The 20,467-nt window shown below is 38.1% G+C and overlaps 1 protein-coding gene across 2 annotated transcripts in view; it reads right to left on the bottom strand.

Annotated features, from left to right (window-relative positions):
- Positions 1–20,467, bottom strand: part of kcnq1 (potassium voltage-gated channel subfamily Q member 1) — a 393,916-nt gene that overhangs the window by 323,651 nt on the left and 49,798 nt on the right. For both annotated transcript variants that reach the window (XM_008107851.3, XM_008107858.3), the window contains exon 2: positions 18,703–18,793. In XM_008107851.3, coding sequence (XP_008106058.1) covers positions 18,703–18,793 — 91 coding nt within the window. The remainder of the gene's footprint in view (positions 1–18,702; positions 18,794–20,467) is intronic.

The raw sequence follows: 20,467 nt of genomic DNA, 5'->3' as shown, positions 1-20,467 counted from the left end.
CCCTTTGAGTACATCTACACTGACCACTCAATTTTAAGGAAATTGAAGCTACTCTTCTCCTAAGTTTTCAATAAAACAATTTTAAAGGAAAATATGTCAGACTGTGTGTGTATGAACACATCTCATTCAAAAAAACACATTTCTAACGTTGTGCCAAAACAAAGGGCTTAAAAAAAAACCAAATGAGGTGAAGGAATAGCCTGAAAAATAGAACAAAACTCAAGCTATATTATGCTTATGCTATCAAGGGTAAACAGATCTTGTGCTCATTTCTAAACTTCAGTCATACATACAACATTACAATGTGCTTTTAACCTCTGGCCTGGCAGAGGTCACAGAATTACATCACCACATTCTATTAACATGACACCACTTCTCTGGTCTCCAAAGGTCACATTCCTCCTGCTGGTAACATTTCATCCCTATATACAACATGGTTCCTGGTGGCTAGAAAGTTATAAATGTTTAATGCTCTTCAAAGTCTGTATCTCGTAGATACACCAAGAAATTAATAGCAAGCTAATAAATATTTGCCATGCTGCAAAATTCATCCTAAACTGGAGACATGTAGAATATGAGAAAAATGTATCATTTTCAGAACTGGGAAACAGGAAGAGTTTTATATATGATAAGAAGAGAATGAGACACCATATAAGATTGAGTTTTGCCAGACTTAGAATAATGCTAAAAAGCTAGTCATTTCCCCCCCGGAAACAACACTAGATGGATTTGCTTCAAAGGTAGCCTGGCAATGAATGCATGTACCCACACTCACACATATACACAATCTTCTTGGTTTGGGTAACAATCTATCTTTCAAATCACTAAATATATCTCTACAGGTTCCTTTCACCTTCCATTCACATTCTGGGCTTGTTTTCAGAGACTAATGCAACATATGTAAGTTCATCCTAAACTTCAACTCTTGTGCCACTAGAATGACATATGTGAGAAAATACTCAGCCACTGAAGGAATAACAAAAGCCTTACAGAGATGTTTTATTTCTCTTTGAATGTTACCAAACAAACTCTGTGATCCAGTACAGTAGCCTCAGTTCCTTTGAGATTCACAACTGCAGAAAAGAAAATAAGAAAGAGGGGGATGGAAAATACATGCTGCTCTATGTTCTTTTGGGTCAATCTTTTTATTGTTTCAGAGCTACATGCTAAACTCTTGTACGTCATATAGCTAGTATTTTATATTTCCATAAACATGAGTATTGAAGCCAAGATGGCCCCAAATCCCTTTCACACTCATTTGAGAAATCTATGCTGTTTAGCCTAACACCTTCCACCACATCAAACCTAACTTTACACTTAATCTACTTTATAAATGTAGTAAGCTTTTGTATTGTGGCCCACATTGTACAAACATACTCGTATTGTCACATGTACACAGATAGCCCTGTATTGTAAAACAGAAAGACCACATAGCATCCTTAACAATTATCTATGTGTCCTTAAAGTCTCACTTCATAATTGGATATCAAATCCTTACAGTCAGTTATTGATAGAGAAGTTTTGTAAATAAATAAAAACAGAAAGTTAATAACTGACGAAAAATGTTCAGAAACAAATGCAAATGTTTTGTAAGCAGCAATAATAGATTAAAGAGAAATGTCCAATAATATATATTTTAAGTGGCCAACTGTAATTTCACATATTCTCCTATAATTCGAATTCTATGAATTGCAGATATGCCATTTCCAAATGGTCAAGCACAGGTTGAGCATCTCAATCTGGGATTCCAAAATCTCATTATATATGTATATGCAAATATATGTATTCCAAAATATGTGGAAAAACCCAGAAATCTAAAACACTTTTGGTCCAAAGCATTTTGTATAAAGGATGCTCAACTTACAATAATATATGCAAAGGTTTGTTGAGGGAGGCATTTATCTAAAATCTCTACAGAAACAACTCAGCTCAGATCACCTTTGACATTCAGAACTGTTGAGCTAGTCTCCTATCTCCCGTGTTCATTATCACACTATTAAGCAGAGCCAAATGTTTCTGTAGTTACTATCAGATGAAATGAGCTAATTTCCCCTGAGATTTATCTACACTGACCAGATGTCTTTAGCTAGCTGGTCCCCAGAGTGAGCAGGGTGAGGCACAACCAATGCCTTTGCTGTTACCATAGAAATGAGTTTTCTCATCCACTCTGCAGCCGTGCTATAGTAGCTACCAGCTGTTGTCTCGTCAAATACTCCAACTGAAGAAAAAGTGAGGCAGAAATGGGACACCCAAAGCTGAACTTCTGCCAGGCTCTCTCATAAATTCTTCCATCACAATTTCCAGCTTCTGTCCCTTTAGTCACTATGAAAAAAACCCTACACCTGTTAATGCTCCCTTAATACATGTGTGTCTACCATCCAGAGTTCAGGGAAAAGTTACTTCTGGACTACAGCGCCCAGAAACTCAAAGCTGCCATAACCATTTTGATTCTATAAAACATTCCACTATATTTTTCTGGCAAGTGTCACTAAAGAAAAAGCATCAAGCCAAATTAAACTCTTAATTTCAACAGGAAGATGCACACTTTGCTTAATATTTTCTCACTGAAACCAATGATGCCTAAAAGATAATTAATTTTTGGCCGGATTACACTCATAAAACTTTAGTCTCAATGCACTACTGAATTCAGGTTCTTCACATTATTTTCATTCCACGGAGGAGGGGAGTTAGAGACATTCTTCAGATTAGTGACTCTGTGCTTCCCTTCAAAGCTCTGGATGTTTTGTTTCAGTCCACTGATTCATCTGTTGCTACTATGATGAGTCACTGGAGGAGGGGTCAGAAACAATTGTGGCTACGATTTTCATTCCTAGTCTCCTGATTAAATGAGCTCAAGTTCAAATGACTAATTATAACTTTGAAGAGTTAATGATCAATTCAACAAAGGCTTCAGAATGTCTTTGAAGCTGCAACAACAAGCCACAGATGATGGAGATGAAGGAAGATTGAGGTTATAGTGTTAACTCCACAGGGAACTTAGAGAGAATAGGCGGGAAAGGTGGGGAGGCTGCATTATGTCTTCTTAGTTAATAAAGTTTAGCAAACACTGTCACTCTCGCCTTGATCCAATGAAGCTCACACAACACGAACAAACACTGGTTTTCCCATTCTGAACCATGCTGTGCGCAACCTCATGTAACCACAATGTGGTTTCTATGCAACAAACTATGCCTTCTTATCAGTGTACCTGCACCCAGAGGCAGGCAAAGGGAATTAGGCTCTTTTGAGTCTCCTGGGGTGTAGCTATACTGTACAATTAATCCAAAGCACTGAGCCACTTTAACTGCTATGACCCAGGGCCCATACAGACAAATCTTAAAACCGAGTTTTATTGGAGGTGTCCAAATAATGCCTCTGGTAAAACTGAATCAATTTGGAACAAAGCAGGATTTCTCTGCTTTATTCCAAATTAATTAAACACCTGATAAGAACCCGATCTTAGGTAAGTGATGTGTGGAAGCCCTAAACAACTATGGCTATCTTCCAGGAGCGGTCCTAGATTTTTTTAGTATGTAAGCAAACCTAGGGCTGCGTTCCCCCCCCCAAATTACGCCCCCCCCAACTTACCACCACTGCCACTGCTTTGAGTGCACCCAGCAAGGGCTGCGCCTGAAGCGGCGGCTTCATGGGCCTCCATAAAGAACCGGGCCTGCTATCTTCTTACTCCCCAAAGAATTAGTTACCCACCCCCAAATGAATAGTAACTACAAAATAGGATGTAGGACTGAACTTATAAAAGCAAATTCTTTCCCCCTAAATCACCAACTGCTCTCTCCTCTGAAGTAGTCTCATAAATCAAAGATCTTTACAAATGTAACAGATTCCTTCATCAACTTAAAACAGAAAGTTTGTTTTTGCACCATGATTTTAAAACTGTTACTTGAAGAAACTACTGTTTTCAAGTGTTTTTACTGAACAAAAAAAACATACCCATCAGTCTAGACATATACATTGCCGACTAATAGCAATAAGTGCATCTTTCATGAGATTTATTTTTTATAAACAAGGGCCAGACCACCAACTACATTCAATATGCGTTCATGCTTCAACATTTTTGTTAGACTCAGCCCTCCTTTCCTTGGTTCTTCTTTTGATCCTGCTATACTTCAATCATCCTCCCCAGATGAGTGTGTGTGTATATATCTATCTATATATATATATATATACACACACACACACACACACACACACAGACACACAGACACACACAAGTATGCAATGAAACCATTGCCAAACCAATTATCTTCACTGATCAAAAATCAGGCCACTATACATGTCACCTTGACACCTTTTAAGGTAGGTTAATATTACTTTCATCGCCTTATATTCAGTCTGAAGGTGATTGAGTTAGCCAAGCAAAAGAATTTGGCCTTATTCATGTTGGAAAGAGATTTCCATGGATGAAAGCTAGCATTTGGAGGGTGAGAGAGGACAGGGACCTTTGTCCTGCATGACCCATTTGAACGGTATCTCATTCTGTTCCAATATCTATTAAGGATGAAAGTTACAGGAGCATCATTCTATATCCAGTTTGGCAACACTGCTTATCTAACAAGAATGCTATAGAGACTGCTGAGATAATGTATGTGAAAAACATTAAACACCTTCCTTCACAGCATTTTATTGTACACATAATTACAACCATTTATCTGTTTTGGCCACATCAGTCTATAGTAATTTAAAGCATCTAGAACAGAGATGGGATGTTTGTTTTATATTTGTGAAGCCTAGAAAAACATTCCTATCTGAAAAATCACAGCTTACACATCCCCATTTTTTTATTTTTTTATTTTTTTATTTATTTACAGTATTTATATTCTGTCTTTCTCACCTCAAAGGGGACTCAGGGTGGATCACAATGTACATATATATGGCAAACATTCAATGCCATTAAACAAACAACAGACAGACAGACACAGAGGCTATTTAACTTCCCAGCTTCTGGCTTTGTAAGGGTATGCTCGGTTCCTGCCACAGGAGGAGCTGCTGCTTCATCATCCACTGTGACGATGAGTCCTTTTTGATGGAGTACTTCCTCACCCAGTGTTAAATTAGACTCCCCGCATAAGTGGTCCCTAAATTTTCCTACTTGACAGATGCAACTGTCTTTTGGTTGCTTAGGTCAACAACGAGCAGGGCTATTTTTTATTTTAATTGTCGGGTGCTCACTCCGGGGCCGGACTCAAACTCGAACTCATGACCTCTTGGTCAGTTATTTATTGCAGCTGGCTACTAACCAGCCTGCACCACAGCCTGGCCCCATGAAGTGGGGTTTAAAAGAAAATGACTACAAACAGAAAGATGGCATAAAAGTGCTTTGCTTATATATGTTAAAAGGCAAAGTTTTCCCCTGACATTAAGTCTAGTCATGTCTGATTCTGGGGGGGGTGGTGCTCACCTCCATTTTTAAGCTGAAGAGCCGGCATTGTACGTAGACGCCTCCAAGGTCATGTGGCCGGCATGACTGAGTGGAGTGCCGTTATCTTTCCGCCGGAGTGGTACCTATTGATCTACTTACATATGCATGTTTTTGAACTGCTAGGTTGGCAGAAGCTGGGGCTAACAGCGGGAGCTCACCCCACTCCCTGGATTTGAACTGCTGACCTTTTGATCAGCAAGTTCAGCAGTTCAGCAGTTTAACCCGATGTACCACCAGGGGCTCCATTTATATATGTTAGTTCACCCTTAACTATTTTGTCACTTTACCGTGTTTCCCTGAAAATAAGACAGTGTCTTATATTAATTTTTGCTCCCTAAGATGCGCTAGGTCTTATTTTCAGGAGATTTATTGTTGAACAAAAAAATGAGCATTTATTATATACTGTACATTAGTTGTCATCACAAACCAGCATAACCAGACAAACTGTGAATCCTATCAAGAATTTATTGTTACAACCATTATTTCCATGTACAACAATCTATTGTACGTACATTTACCAATCCTGCATGCTCTGGTGTTCTCTTTGGTGGGCATGCTTCCAAACGAAAACTTTGCTAGGTCTTACTTCCGGGGAAGGCCTTATATTTAGCAATTCAGCAAAACCTCTACTAGGTCTTATTTTCTGGGGATGTCTTATTTTAGGGGAAACAGGGTAGCTCTGACACTACTTGTTTTCAATGCTCAGGATGTGAAACATAAGAGGATTGTATGGTACGTGAGTCATTTTATATATCTGCTGCAAATAAAAAATGAACACAAATGAAATGTTAGGGTGTCAGTTATCATTCCTCTTTAATAGATCACCCGTTAGCTTCAGAATTGCAAGTTTCTCAACAATATGTTTCTCTACTTCCAAAATTATGTTTCAGAGCTCATGGTTTCCTCATCTTGAGGATAAAGTTTGTGTTTGAAAGGAACAGAACCACAGCTTCTGAAATAGCATTAACCCAGTTAAAAAGACAACATTTTTCAAACCCCCAAGAAACTCTTAAAGTCTTCCTGAGATTATTTATAAACAGAAGAGTGCATATATTACAGGTAATTTGGCAATCTGTCTACACTGAGACATGAAGCTTTCAAACAAAAATTGTGCCCTTTTGTTCGTTAAAACAAACACGTAAGAGAAGAAATGAAAGCTTAAGAGAAACTTAAAAGGCTGAGATCTAAACTAAAACAGTTCTAACATTTTTGGAACAAGATTATAATTCACGGTGTGCTTTATCCCAGATGCTGCAGCCCCAAATTCTTATTTTAATATTTGAGAGGTGGCAAAACATGCAGGGGCATATTACAGTTTACGGAAATACTGTAAGATATATTTTCCCAGGGGGACAAAAGCCTGCTGGCAGCACCAGTTGTATTGGTGCCCAGCCCCTGGGGCAAGGGGCAGTCACCACACAGATGGGAAATGGCTGGGAAGAAAACAGCAAGGAAGCCCTCAAGGAAGGGAGTCTTTACCTACCGCATCAATACTCAAGCCGGGGACCCAGATGCTAGGACGCGATCGCAGTGGCATCACCCTTAAATTAGCTGATATGAAGTGACAGAGAGATTATATTGTGTAATGTTCAATATCCAATTGTCCTGAAGTGATTTAAAGGCCCAATAGGCTAAAATAAATATAAATAAATCTGGGGAGAAATAGCCAACAGTGTTTTGAACCTGTTAACCTCGAATATATGACTAAAGATTACATTAATAATATTTTATTGACTGAACTAAAAACTGATTCTTTAAATGTTCTTTTCATGTGAATAATAGGCAGAAGCAAAAATGATTTACACAATGAAGCCTTTGATTGGGGTTATTTTCAGATGACACAGGATTATTCTTAGTATATTCTACATTATAAAAGCATTGAAAAACAAAAAAAGGAAATACAGCTTCTCAAATTATTTTCTTTACATATGTTAATGGTTAGTACTCCTGGCCATTGGATAACTGAACTACGCCTGATGGAGCTCCGATGTTATGTATTTTATTTTACTATATTTTATCAGGGTTTCTGTATTTTATGTTGTTCTTATTTTATTTTTTATTTTTATTTTATTAGGCTTTATTTTATTTGTCGTCATTTTGTTTATTACATTACTGTTCGATTGTTTATATTGTTTAATGTGCCTTGTCCCGACACAAACTGTTTGTATGGTTTTTCTTTTGGCATTGAATGGTTGCCATATTGTTGGAAACAGCCCTGAGTCCCTTCGGGGAGATAGGGTGGTCTATAAATAAAGATTATTAATGGTTAGACCAACATTATTTCTAAGCAGGCCTGTAGCGAGGGGGGGGGGTTAGGGGTTCAAACCCCCCCCCGAAATTTTTCAAGTTATAAAAAAAATCTCGTTTACTCATGAATTTTAACTGGTTAACCAAATCCCCATGCTAAGTCTATGAGATGCAAAACATTAAGAGTCCCTCCAGGCACTATCTCAAGCAGATATTGACAGGTTTGTAGCGAGGAGGGGTATGTGCTGGGGGTTCAACCCCCCCCCCCGAAATTTTCAAAACCCCTCCCGAAATTTTTTTCTGGCTACAGCCCTGTTTCTAAACACATATAAGACTTGATAATGGAAAGAAACTTTCAAATCTTGTAAAATATGAGATATTTTTGGGAATTCTGGAATTACAGAATTCCAGGATTCTGCTAAGCATATCCTTTCTGCACCATAGTGACCAAGCTTTAGTACTGCACAACCTTCTACTCTTGTAACTCACTTGCTTCATATTACTCCATCTGGTGTGTATTTGGAAATACATCAAATCAAGAAAAAAACAAACATGTGAAGTGAGGATGAGATGTGCAACAGACAGAACATGTTACTTTTTAAAAAAGTAATTCATTATTACTGTATTGCTTTTTATGTTGTTAAATGTCAATTTGCCAATAATTTTTGAAATCTTATAAAAGTAACTTCCTTCATTACTTGTGTTTTGTAATTTTTTTCATTATTTTTCTCCTTGAGAGAGAAATACAGAGAGAAGAGAGAAGACGACATAGAACTGGAAAAATCTTACTAGAATATGTAAAAAAAAAGTTTTTAATTACAAAAGACTCCTCTAAGCATCAGTAAGCATTTGTAGCAGCATTTATAACCTACAGATAAGCATCACACTTTGCCATTTTTCAAAGCCCAAACATACACAAGAAACACCTTAACTGTAGCAGGAGAAAAAGGACAGGGTTTCCAACATTAACAAAACATACTAATCACTGATGTATTTGCAGGGAATTTCTAAATTCTTTTGATGGCCTTATTAGCTCTCTTACAGTTTTTAAAAATTGTGTCAGAAGCAATTGGAGCACATACTGCAAGTCACTTCTGGTGTGAGAGAATTGGCCATCTACAAAGACATTACCAGGGAATGCCCGGATGTGTTACCATCCTGCTGGGAGGCTTCTCTCATGTCCCCGCAAGGTAGAGCTGAAAGACGGGAGCTCACCCTGTTTTGCAGATTCGAACCGGCAACCTTCAGGTCAGCAATCCAGCCTTCAAATCATCAGTTCAGCCGGCACAAAGGTTTAACCCATTGTGCCACCATGGTTCTCTTACACTGACAAAGTTTAGTTATACTATTTCATGTTGTTCCATGTTCATAATAATCACAATAATAATAAAAGGGGTGGACAAGCTCATTCCTCAATTGTAGTATTATTTTTACTCCCCCTTTATTAATATCATGGGTTATCTCTGCTCCTAAATGCTGGGATTAAACTCAGAAATGGGCATGGATGAATGTTTATCACATGGCTGTCACAGCTAGGCACATGCAACCATACGGAACATCTGGGCTGCATATGGAATGAAAATAAATGGCAAAGTAATTTTTCACCACTTCTCTTCCATGAATTTGGAGTACTTTCACATGCTCCTAGAATTCGTGACCATTGGACAAGCTGGATTGGGCTTCTGGAGTTGGATTCCCAAGCACTGGAGGGCCATAGGTTATACAGGCCTGTTGTGGGGGATGATTTACTGTTGCCCAGAAGTGACATTACTGGCATAGTAAATATAGCAGATTATCTTCAGCTTCTCCCAGTAACCAACAAAGGTCTTTCAAGCATGTTATAGAGCTTGTTGTTGATCATCTGGAATTTTGAAAGTACTAATAAAACCCATTACTGCTCCCAGTCTTGGTCTTCAGTGTGTGCTGGATTTTAGAATGTTGCTACATGATTTCAGTGTAAGGCTCTTTAGCATTGCATCTTGTCTAATTAATGTCATGTTGTTCCATCCAACAGTCTATGAAAGGACTCCCACTGGTACAACAGGATTTCCCCCTCCTCTTCTTCCCCCTTGCATCGACCCCCCATCCCACCACAATTTTCCATCCAGATTTTCTCTGGAAAATTCCCAAGCCTCTAGAACAGAGCATAGCGGCACAGATGGCTCTGAGGGCCATACAAGAGGAAAAGCAGAATACTAGTGGAAATAAAAATAAATACAATTGCCCATCTTATTTAAAGTTTCATATCATGCACAGTAAGAGAGAGCTGCAGGGAATCAGTCTACAATGGTTATAGGTCTTACATATAGACATTTACATTGCTTGTAAGAATATAGAAATAGCTAAAAATGTTGCACCACTATACCCTTACAAGCTGGGCAAGTCTATGATCAATGTTTACATGCATAACATTAACACAAAGAAGAAAGATACTTATTTTGCTAAGTGGCAAACACAACTATTCCTGAAAATCCGGAAACATGGGATGGGATGCTATCATCTTTCCTGAATTAGTCTGTGTTTAGCCTCAGGATGTTTCCAGAAAAGGATCAAAAGGTAGAATTGTAAAAGTATTTCACTCTCTCACATCCAGGGAAGTTTTCCTTATAAAGTTTCATCCAGCTCCCTTAACTTCTGATTCTGGAATCCAATGGGGGGGGGGGGGAGGAATAATTTTAAAAAGTCAAGAAAACAGGTGGATGAGCCCAATAGTGGCTAGTAGTTCCCATAGCAGTGGGGTAGTAAATCCACTCCATTTTTGTGTGAGGGAGTGGTTCTGTCTAAGCTGCTGCACTGATTTAGAGGATACATTTAGTTCTGACTGAAATTTGTAGCAAATCCATCATCTCACTGAAATCACCAAACCGGGGTGAGGGGTGGGGCAAGGATTAGGATGACAAAGCTGACTTGCTTGTTCATTCTCGCCTGTTGCTGTGCTGGGTGAGCATAACTATAGAGAGGTAGGCAGCGGTGGTGATAAAAAAAAGCTGTGACACAACGGCCGTGAATGAAGTCATGGATTAGAAAAATGGGTGGTCCAGAACCCTCAAATTTTGTGAGGTTTCTCATATCTACTCTGGATTGGTGCAACTGCTACCCCAAACAGGGTGCTAGCTCAGGATCACCTCAGCCCTGAGGCTTGGGAGCCAAAATCTGAGAATTAGGGATGGCTCTGATGATGTCATTAAATATTATGAATTAAATATCAACCACATCGCTAACAACTTTTCATTCAAACACACACACACTCACATTTCCTACTTGGAAATTAAGAGAATTTTTTGAGTTAAGGGGGGGGGGGGGCTTTGGACAGACCAAGATGAAAATAGAGAACCATCTCTTCTAACTTATTTAAATGGATGGGTTTAAAAACGTTTCATGTAGTTTTCTTGCTTCTAGCCACAGGTGGTGTATCTACACTGTATAATTAAGGAAGTTTGGCACCACTTTAATTTCCATGGCTTAATACTATGGAATCATGGGAGCTGTAATTTTACAAGGTCTTTAACCTTCTCTGCCAAGTAATGATGGTGTCTCACAAACTACAACTTTCGTGACGCCATAGTATTGATTCATTGAAGTTAAAGTTTATGTTTATTTTTTTTAAAAAAAAATAACATAGTAGATGTTTTGGAAATTAAGATGTTTAAATATATGCACTTCACAGGCTTTTAAAAATCCATCCATCACTACCCACTGCAGTAATGCAATTATACCACACCTGCAATTTCAGGCTCCCATTCTGCACCAAAGGCCACTTAAAGCAATTGAATAGCCACCAGCGAATGACAGCTGGCGAACCCAAACCTTCCTCCGGTAGTCTATCATATGCAATCAATTGCAAACAGAGCATCAGCAGGCTCATCTCATTATTTCCTGGCTAATTCCCCCAGGGAAAATACAAAAAAAATCAGCCCTCCACTTTAAGTCAGGATGCTGTAATACCCGCCCCAACCTCTCAATTCCTTTCTCCTCTCATTTTCATCAGTTCACTACGCTGCTTTGGCTTTTCAGCTTGATATCCGTTATGTTATGTCAGCTGTTACATTACTCTTAAGACAATAGACCCCAGCTGGCTGAGGTCAGATGTAAAAACAAGGACCTAACAAAGCCCTGGGCCCTCCAGTTATATTGAAATTGAGATACACACTGAATGTAGCACTTAATGACAAACTACTTCCCAGACTTTTTGGACAAGACATAAAGGAAACACCTGTCACAGCAAGTGTTACATGCTAATCCTGATAAATTTAAAAATCCGCCTCTATGCTCCATTCTGCTCTGTTTTCACCAGAATTCAGCTTTTGCTCCCTGCCTCATTTGTTTATTATTAAGTAAAATTACAAATCTGAAATCTACATAAGCAGATACACTGCACAACATGAAATTTGCTGATGTGAGCATTTAACAGCAATATTTTTTTTTGCAGGATTCCTTCCAAAAGAAACAAAATATTTGAACTTATGAATTCTTCATAAATAAAGTTTTAAATAGTTGTGTTTTTTTAATTAATATCATTCCAAACTGTTTTTAAATATATATATATACACACGGAAATTTGTAATGTCTATGAATGTATATATTGTGGGCCCCTTGGTATCCACTGAGGTTTGGTTCCAGGATCTCCTATGGATACCAAAATCGATGACTGCTCAATACCCATTATACAATGGCAACATAAAATGGTATCCCTTATATAAAATGGCTAAATCGAAGTTTGCTTTGGGCATTTGGGGGGGGGGGGGTATTTTCAAATTTGAAAATGAATTCCAGTGTATGCACTGACATATACATCATGTACAAACACACAAACATAGATTTTAGTCCCGGAAATGTGGTTTAGGTGCTCTCACTCCAAAACAGCAAGAAAAAGTGGTCAAAAATGGCCAAAAGAGACTTTCTGTGTCTTGAAATGTCACTTCTGGCAAACTGTTCAACATACAAATATAACCTGCCAAGAGTCTGAATGAGCCAAAAACAGGCCTCCAATACACAGAATGCTCCCATTCCTGATATCAGAGATAAAAGTTCCTCTTATCATCCTTCTCTATACGTACCACCAACTGTTCTTCCAACTGAATTTTCTTTTTTTCATTTCCCAGCAAAAGATAATCTCCACCCATGTGGCTTAGTTTGCCAACAATGACATTAGTCCTGGTGGTGGATGTTTTGGGGAGGTGCCGAAGCCCACAGATGCTCCCTTACAGTCATTACAGTGAGATTATCCATGTCATATAAATAATGCCATGAAGCCACCAGCAAATGGCAACAGCCATTTGTCCCCACTGGTCTGTGCTGGATTGCAATCTGTCACATTAGAAGGTTGTCACCAGAGTCACCCATAGCATGGACAGTATTACATTTACCATTAGATGTATTTATTTATTTATTCACTTAATATCCTTTACTTTTCCTTTTAATAGAAAGACTAAAGCGGGAGGTCATTACTAATTTCATTAAGATAAAGAACTGAGGCATATCACATTTTACTGACATGTGTATCTTTTATGAATCTTAAAAAGGTGTTACTTTTTTTTTGCTTTGTTTGAGCCCTGCACCATTTTAAGTAATCATTTACACAGTGAAACCACTTTCTTCAATAATGGTTTGAAACTGCATTAAATAGTCAGTGTAGATGAAGCCCAGGTTGACAACCAGGGAGTTAAACCTGTCTCCTTGACTCTATTCTAACATTCTATTCTAACATTCACTGAAATAGCTGTCCTATATATGACTGCCTTTTCCTCTAAGCAGGTTGATTTTCACTGTGAATAAATGGGAAATATAGTTACAATAAACTTTGAAAGAATTACCTGGGCACTGCAGGAGGCATATAAACACCAGGGGTTTTATAGAGGTACTATTTGCTGTCTTCCTTTTTTCTTTCTCTAATGTCCTGTTTTCTTAGCCTTACCAAGGCACGATAACATTGAGAAACTCTTTTTACAAATGTGAAAAGATTATGCAAGCATTATGCTTTGTGAATTTACTCTTGAGATTTTTTTCCTTCACTGTTGAAAATCATAATTCTTTTATCTTTTTTTAAAAATACAATAGTGATGAAAATTTGCTGTGCAGCCATGTAAATTTAAACTAAATTGTATTTGCTTCACAATACAGTTCAACACTGCCCCCTAAAGACTGTGTGTCAACTTGTAACTTAATCAAAACAGGAACATGAGAAGCAGCTTTTAAGAAAACATTATTCGATGTACTTTAGCTATTACACATATTCCCATCACCCATGTTTTTTTCCTGTATTAATAATATTATTTTTTATCTTCAATATTCTGTCCTGATAGTGCCATTTCGTATTCACCCTCCAAAACAGTATGTTATGAAAGCCAGTGCCAGTGGCATTTTTTAATTTATTCACTTTGTATTTACTCATATTCTGTATTATCCTATTTTTCTTCTTTTAAAATGCATGCAGCACTGGGGCTCCTGTACAAGTTTAAGCTCACACAGAAAAGAACATGGTACACTCTCTGCATGGCATCTGTGCATTTCATACTCAGGGGCTAAACAACCCCAAATATACCTGCATTTAGTGCTTTGGACTAAAATCTTTCTTTCCATTCCTTCTTTCCACTTATCCTGATTGTTGCCAAAACAACTAGCATTCACACACCTGAACTTCTTTATGTTCTTTGTTCTGGGTGAGAAAGTGCTTGCAAGCCATAATGTGTTTTGTAGGAAGGAGGGTGAAATGAAGGAAGTAAACACCCCTGTGATGTAGGAGTGAGGTGTAAGATAGGGAAAATATGTCACTTAAGTGGGATGAGACCTCAGAGTTTTGGGGTTATCTCCCACTTTCCAGTCCTCATCCATCCAACCCAGTGGTTTCCATTCTTTGTTGGGGATGTGTGTTGTTAAGTGGGTGCAGTTCACTGTTGTCCAAAAGCAGACCAATTTGTAATACGACCTTAGTTACTAAATTAGACTAGGGTGGGTACGCTTTGAGGCATATATTTGGTCCAGCTTGGGTACACAATGCAACACCAGCAAGGTAAGAAGTTTGGGAGTGGGGGAATTGCTCATTAGAGTCTGGGCGATGGAGCAAGGAGACTCTCCCACAGCACTGGGGCAAAGAGACAAAGGATGGGCACAAGGTCTTGTCTATCCTGCTGACTAACTGTCTCCTTGATCAACATAGATGAAGTGATCTCAGTTAAGACTTTCATCCCGGGCATCTGTCAGGATGAAACATTCATGCTGAATTTTTTTAACAGAATCAACTCAGGCCATCAAAGCCTCCATGGGCCTATCAACAATGGCCAAACCCCCCAAGTTCAAACAGATATCAAACTCGTTTTACCACACATCACAAGATGTCAAGAAGTGCTCCAGAGTTTCAGCAAAACTCTAATCCTGTGTTTCGGGGTTAGTGTGGACAACTGTATCAGCTCTAATCCAAATGGGCCAGCTGTCCACACAAGCCGGTACCACCATCACCTGTGTTGCAGGTAAAAGTGGCTGGATTGGGGACATGTTGTTTTTGTCGCTACATTAACTAGCCAGAAAGCTCTGGAGAACTCCTGACCATCATGGGGTGCCTTTCCTTACATCACTTAACGAAGAAGAAAGAGAGGGATTGTTCTCTCCTTCTCCTTGGTTGCACAGGTGCAAAAGCACCTGGTGACACCCATGAGCTCTTCAGAGCTCTCTAGCCACCTGCTGCAGTAATATAAATAACAAACCAAGTAAGAGTGACCATCCAGTGAGGTATAACCAGTTTCAGCTCCACTGGATAGTTTGGACCTTGATCCCACTATTGGGGGTCAGAGCATCTGAACAGCTCCATGGAATCCAGGGCCAATCAAAGAAATGTGCCAGACAGGTTTCTGATTTTGCTATACAGGTAAATGAGCACTGTTATAATTATGAGGAAGCCTTGGTTTGTCACTGGCTTCAGACCTAAGGCAGGACATATACTCTTGGTTTTTATTCAGGTTAATGGAGCAGTACTGAATATTAGGATGCTAGGCCCTTGACTGGTTAGAAATATTCTGGGGAAATCTAATCTCCCTGAGGAAGTAGAAGGCCTGTGAAGATGATTTGGCCCTGAATTTATATGGAATTGAATGGATTTCTGGTTGCTCTGGAGAATTTTCCAATAGCCAGAATCAGCAGTTCTGCTGAGGATCTTCTTAAGGTATAGAATGACACAGTCAAATGGGCCACTGGCACAATCACTCCTGAGCATCCTTTCAGCAAGGTGATGTTCAGATGCCCTCTTCAATTATCAGAAAGGACCGCACAGTGAGACAGGACACAAAATGGTCAGAGGATGACAGAACATGTGTAGGAATATACTGTCACCATGATTGAGAGTTGAATTGCAGGCAGCAGCAAAGGTTTATTTTGTTGCCTCCACCACATCATGATCCAGGGAGAGAAAATGTGGAGAATTTGGAAACCTTCTGGAAATTAATCTGTTTACACACATCTTCTTTGGCTTGTACAACTGACTGTGAAGTTACTGTTTTAATATTTTGTAGCAATGTATTTATATGTGGATTATAGTAATTTGCATATAAATAATCTAGAGATAATATTGCATGAAATATTATCTCTAGATAAAAGAAACAAAAATAAGTAAATAAATAGTTTGTTTTTAAAATGAAATAACACCTTTTTATGAAATAACAAGCTTTTAAAGATGAGGGTGTTTAAAATCTACTCGGTGGGTGCTGTGGTTTTTAACTGTTTTGATAGATTTTAACTGTGAATATTTAATGCTGTTTGTGTTTACTTCTATTTTAATGTTTGCATTTTTGTATATTTAAAATTGCATACTAATGCTTCCATGTCAAGCCACTTTGAGTCCCCCTTGGGGAGATAAAAGCAGGGTATAAAATATAGTAGTAACAACAACAACAACAGCAACAGCAACAGCAACAGCAACAGCAACAGCAACAAAATGTATAAAATAGGAAGAGAGATGTATGCTATCACAATTATTTCCCTCCCTATTAACTATATAGCTGGCCAATAATATGAAATAGAGCAGAAACAATCCAAAGATTCAATCCATCTAATTCATACAACTGCCTCTGCCTAAATACATTAATAGTAAAGCAACCAAAAAAGGTAAATCTCCAAGGACATGTGCATACTTTTTAACCTGAGATTATTATTATTATTTGTTCCAGTATGAGTAAGGATTAAGGTTGAAGGGAAGAAAATACACCACATGTGATATTGCACATATATTATATATTCCTTGCAAAAATGTACCCTTATAATTCTAGGTCCAAAACTGACAATAAAATGAGATTCCCGAGAGAAAATAGCTTTTTCAGGCACTCTGAATATCCCTCTGTGTATAAAACTGTTTAATCCACTTGGATCATGCGCTTGGATTTTCTTAGATCGTGCTGAGATAACAACATTCTGCTGTGTCCTGGCACCATGAAAAACTTGCTTGTGAAAATAAAAGAAAAAATATATAATTTCACAGGGGGGAAAACATCTGTGAATTTACTTTTTCAATCATTTAAATACTGAACTCTCAGAAACAATTTTTATACAAATAAGCTTCATTCCTTTTATGAGTCATGGCCAAAACTCCCTTACACCAATATCTTAAACATGCCAAGTGTACATATACCCTGTGGCATGATGATCCAGTCATAGTTTGGCTTCAGTATTAGTTTATGTTGAATAATTCCCAGCAGAGAACTGAGAGCCAAAATCCTTCTAGCATCACCACCTAGTGGAATTAAACTGATCCTACAGCCTCTAGTCAGTCTCAGAACTGGAAGGAAAACAAAGATTGTGTTGTCGAAGGCTTTCATGGCCGGGATCACAGGGTTGTTGTATGTCTTTCGGGCTGTGTGGCCATGTTCCAGAAGCATTCTCTCCTGACGTTTCGCCCACATCTATGGCAGGCATCCTCAGAGGTTGTGAGGTATGGAGAAAACAAAGATTAGCAAGTCATCTTTATGAAGCTTCATGGCTACAGAACTGTGCGTAATTAAACACTTAAAAATCTCACTGATTAAAAGAGATAAAGTAGTGAATGTTATTATTTCTCCCCTTAATTTTTTAAAAAGTTTAACCTTGTTTGTTTTATATCCAAGGTATTTTCAAAAATCTTCATTATCTTCAGGAAACTCCAAAAGTTACTAGCCACTAGCCAAGCTAGTTACTGATTTGAGAGCCAGTGTGGTATAGTGTGGCTGTTGTAATTGGGTCGCAAATCTGTAATTGTAGCAGTAGTGAATGACTGAGGATGGTGCAATATCGCTGCTTTGCAGCGTTTTAATTTTTGTATACTTTTTATCATGTTTTTATCATGTTTTTATCATGTTTTAATTGTTTTGTTTTTATAGTATATTTGTTGCTGGCCCTCGTGGCAGAATGTAAGCCGCTCTGAGTCCCCTCGGGGAGAAGGGCGGGGTATAAATGCATGTAATAAATAAATAAATAAATAGTGGTTTGAGTGCTGGATTAGGACAGTGGGAGACTCTGGGTTGAATCCCTACTCAGTAATGGAAACCCATTCAGAACCCTTGGGCACAGTCATTGTGGTCCCTTCTTACACTGCAATATAATCCAGATTATCAAATCTGCTTTGAACTGGATTATATGAGTCTACACTGCCATATAATCAAGTTCAAAGCAGAAAATGTAGATTTTACATGACAGTGTAGAAGGGGCCTCAGAGGAAAATAAAGGCAAACCTTCTGTGGATCAATTCTGCTGTGAAAACCTCATGATAGAATAATTTTAGGATTACCATAAATCAGAAATAACTTGGAAGGCACACAATAAAGTTATACATACAGATGTTTATATTAACCTCCAAACTTAACAAACTAATTTATAATGGCATCATTCTTCATTGAACAACCTTTCACAATAACAAATATTGAAATGAAATTTCATGTTATACTGCTTGAATATGTTAGCAAATCAGAAGAAATTAAAAAAAATAAGATTAATCTCTCAAGGAAATACACATATGAATTACATCTACATCTACATTAAATAAATATTCATACTCATACCATCCAAAATAATGTCCCTGTGGCGAGAGTTGCATATTGATCAATCGTGGAAAGCACACTGAATATAAGGCAGACCAGCACTATGAGGAAGCTGTAAAGAAACAAAAGCAAAATTCAAAATCACAAACCTATTTAGTGGAAAGTTATCTATCATGACAGAAAGTAAAGGCAAGAAATTGGTGTTTTTAAAAAGGCTGTCAGTCCTCCAGTAATGAGATAACCATGACAAGGATCAAGGGGAGAGGTTGCATTGCCTTTTAGGAGAGGAGCAAATTCATCCCTCTGTGGCAAGGATAAGAAGAAAATACTCTTCATTCCTTCCTTTTGTTTCTGATAGATTAGTGTCACAGGGCCCTTCTACACTGCCATATAATCCAGAATATCAAGGCAGATAATCCCTATTATTTGTTTTGAACTGGATTATCTGAGTCTACATTGCCAGATAATTCACTTTAAAGCAGATAATCTGGATTTTATACAGCTGTATAGAAGGGGCCAAAACTTAACAACTTCTGCAGGGTTGCATGATTTCTACCCCTATATTATGACTATTTTTATTATGACATTTTCTTTATTTAAGTTACATCCCACCTTTCTCCCTATTACGTAAATCAAAGTACCTTGAAGATGGAAACAAAATACAGTTAAAACAATATATGGTGTAAACCTTTTAAATAAGTACATAACATAAAAAGTGGTATTAAAAATGTAAGTCAGTTTAACAAGTTAGAGAGCAATTTGGAGCTTGGATAAAATTTCATAATTTGGAATTATTTTTTGTTAAAGGGATTTTGGTATGATGAGCTATACCTATGTTTTTGGTGCTAACCCCACTTGGGAAGTGGATGCCCAAGCATACCCTAACTCAGTGGTTCTCAACCTGGGGTCCCCAGATGTTTTTGGCCTACAACTCCCAGAAATTCGAGTTAGTTTATCAGCTGTTAGGATTTCTGGGAGTTGAAGGCCAAAAACATCTGGTGACCCCAGGTTGAGAATTGCTGCAACTGAATGGGAAGCTGCATGAGCAAATACATTCCTGGTGCTCAGATCTACTTTGCAGTCCAACTACCAATGCCGGATTTATGCAGAGGTACACAAATTAATTTTGGCAAACATTTAAAAGTCGTATTAATCCATGGCATAACTCTTTTTTTGATCCACACAGGCAAATTTGCTACAGAAACCACAGATATACAGAGATACTACAAGGCCTGGTGTGTAAATAAGAACATGTGACTGGAACCAAAGAGCAGCAGTAGCAGCTATCAGCCAGCACCAGTTTACTAGTGAGCCATTGGCTTGCAACTCACATCTGGAAGTTGTTGCAACTATTCCAGCTGGCTGAAACAAGCCAGATGCATATATGAGATCAATGTAACTTGATCTCATAGGCCCCAACCTATGAGATCAGGTTACATTGATCTCAAATATGCTAGATATTTGTAAATGACTAGATGAGAAGACTAACGCTGATGTAGCAACTTCGTACATTATGTTCCAATTTTGTTCTCGTCTGCTTATTTGTTAACAGAAGTATTTTTGTAGATGCTTAACAGAAGATACATGTTTAGACAAATGATTTTTTCCTCCAGTTATGACATGGATTTCCTGAAATAACTCTAAGCAGTAAAATGTCTTTGTATTTTTATGAAAACAAAAAGGAAGATGCACAAACAGGATATGTGTGTATGCCAAGAGTTAACTGAGGTCAGTAATCTAAAATGCAGCGGTAAGAAAATGTTTGTGAAGCCATTTGGATTGTCAC

Source organism: Anolis carolinensis, chromosome 1 (assembly GCF_035594765.1).
Source record: "Anolis carolinensis isolate JA03-04 chromosome 1, rAnoCar3.1.pri, whole genome shotgun sequence".
Classification (NCBI taxonomy): domain Eukaryota; kingdom Metazoa; phylum Chordata; class Lepidosauria; order Squamata; family Dactyloidae; genus Anolis; species Anolis carolinensis.
This window is presented reverse-complemented; position numbering and strand designations above follow the sequence as displayed.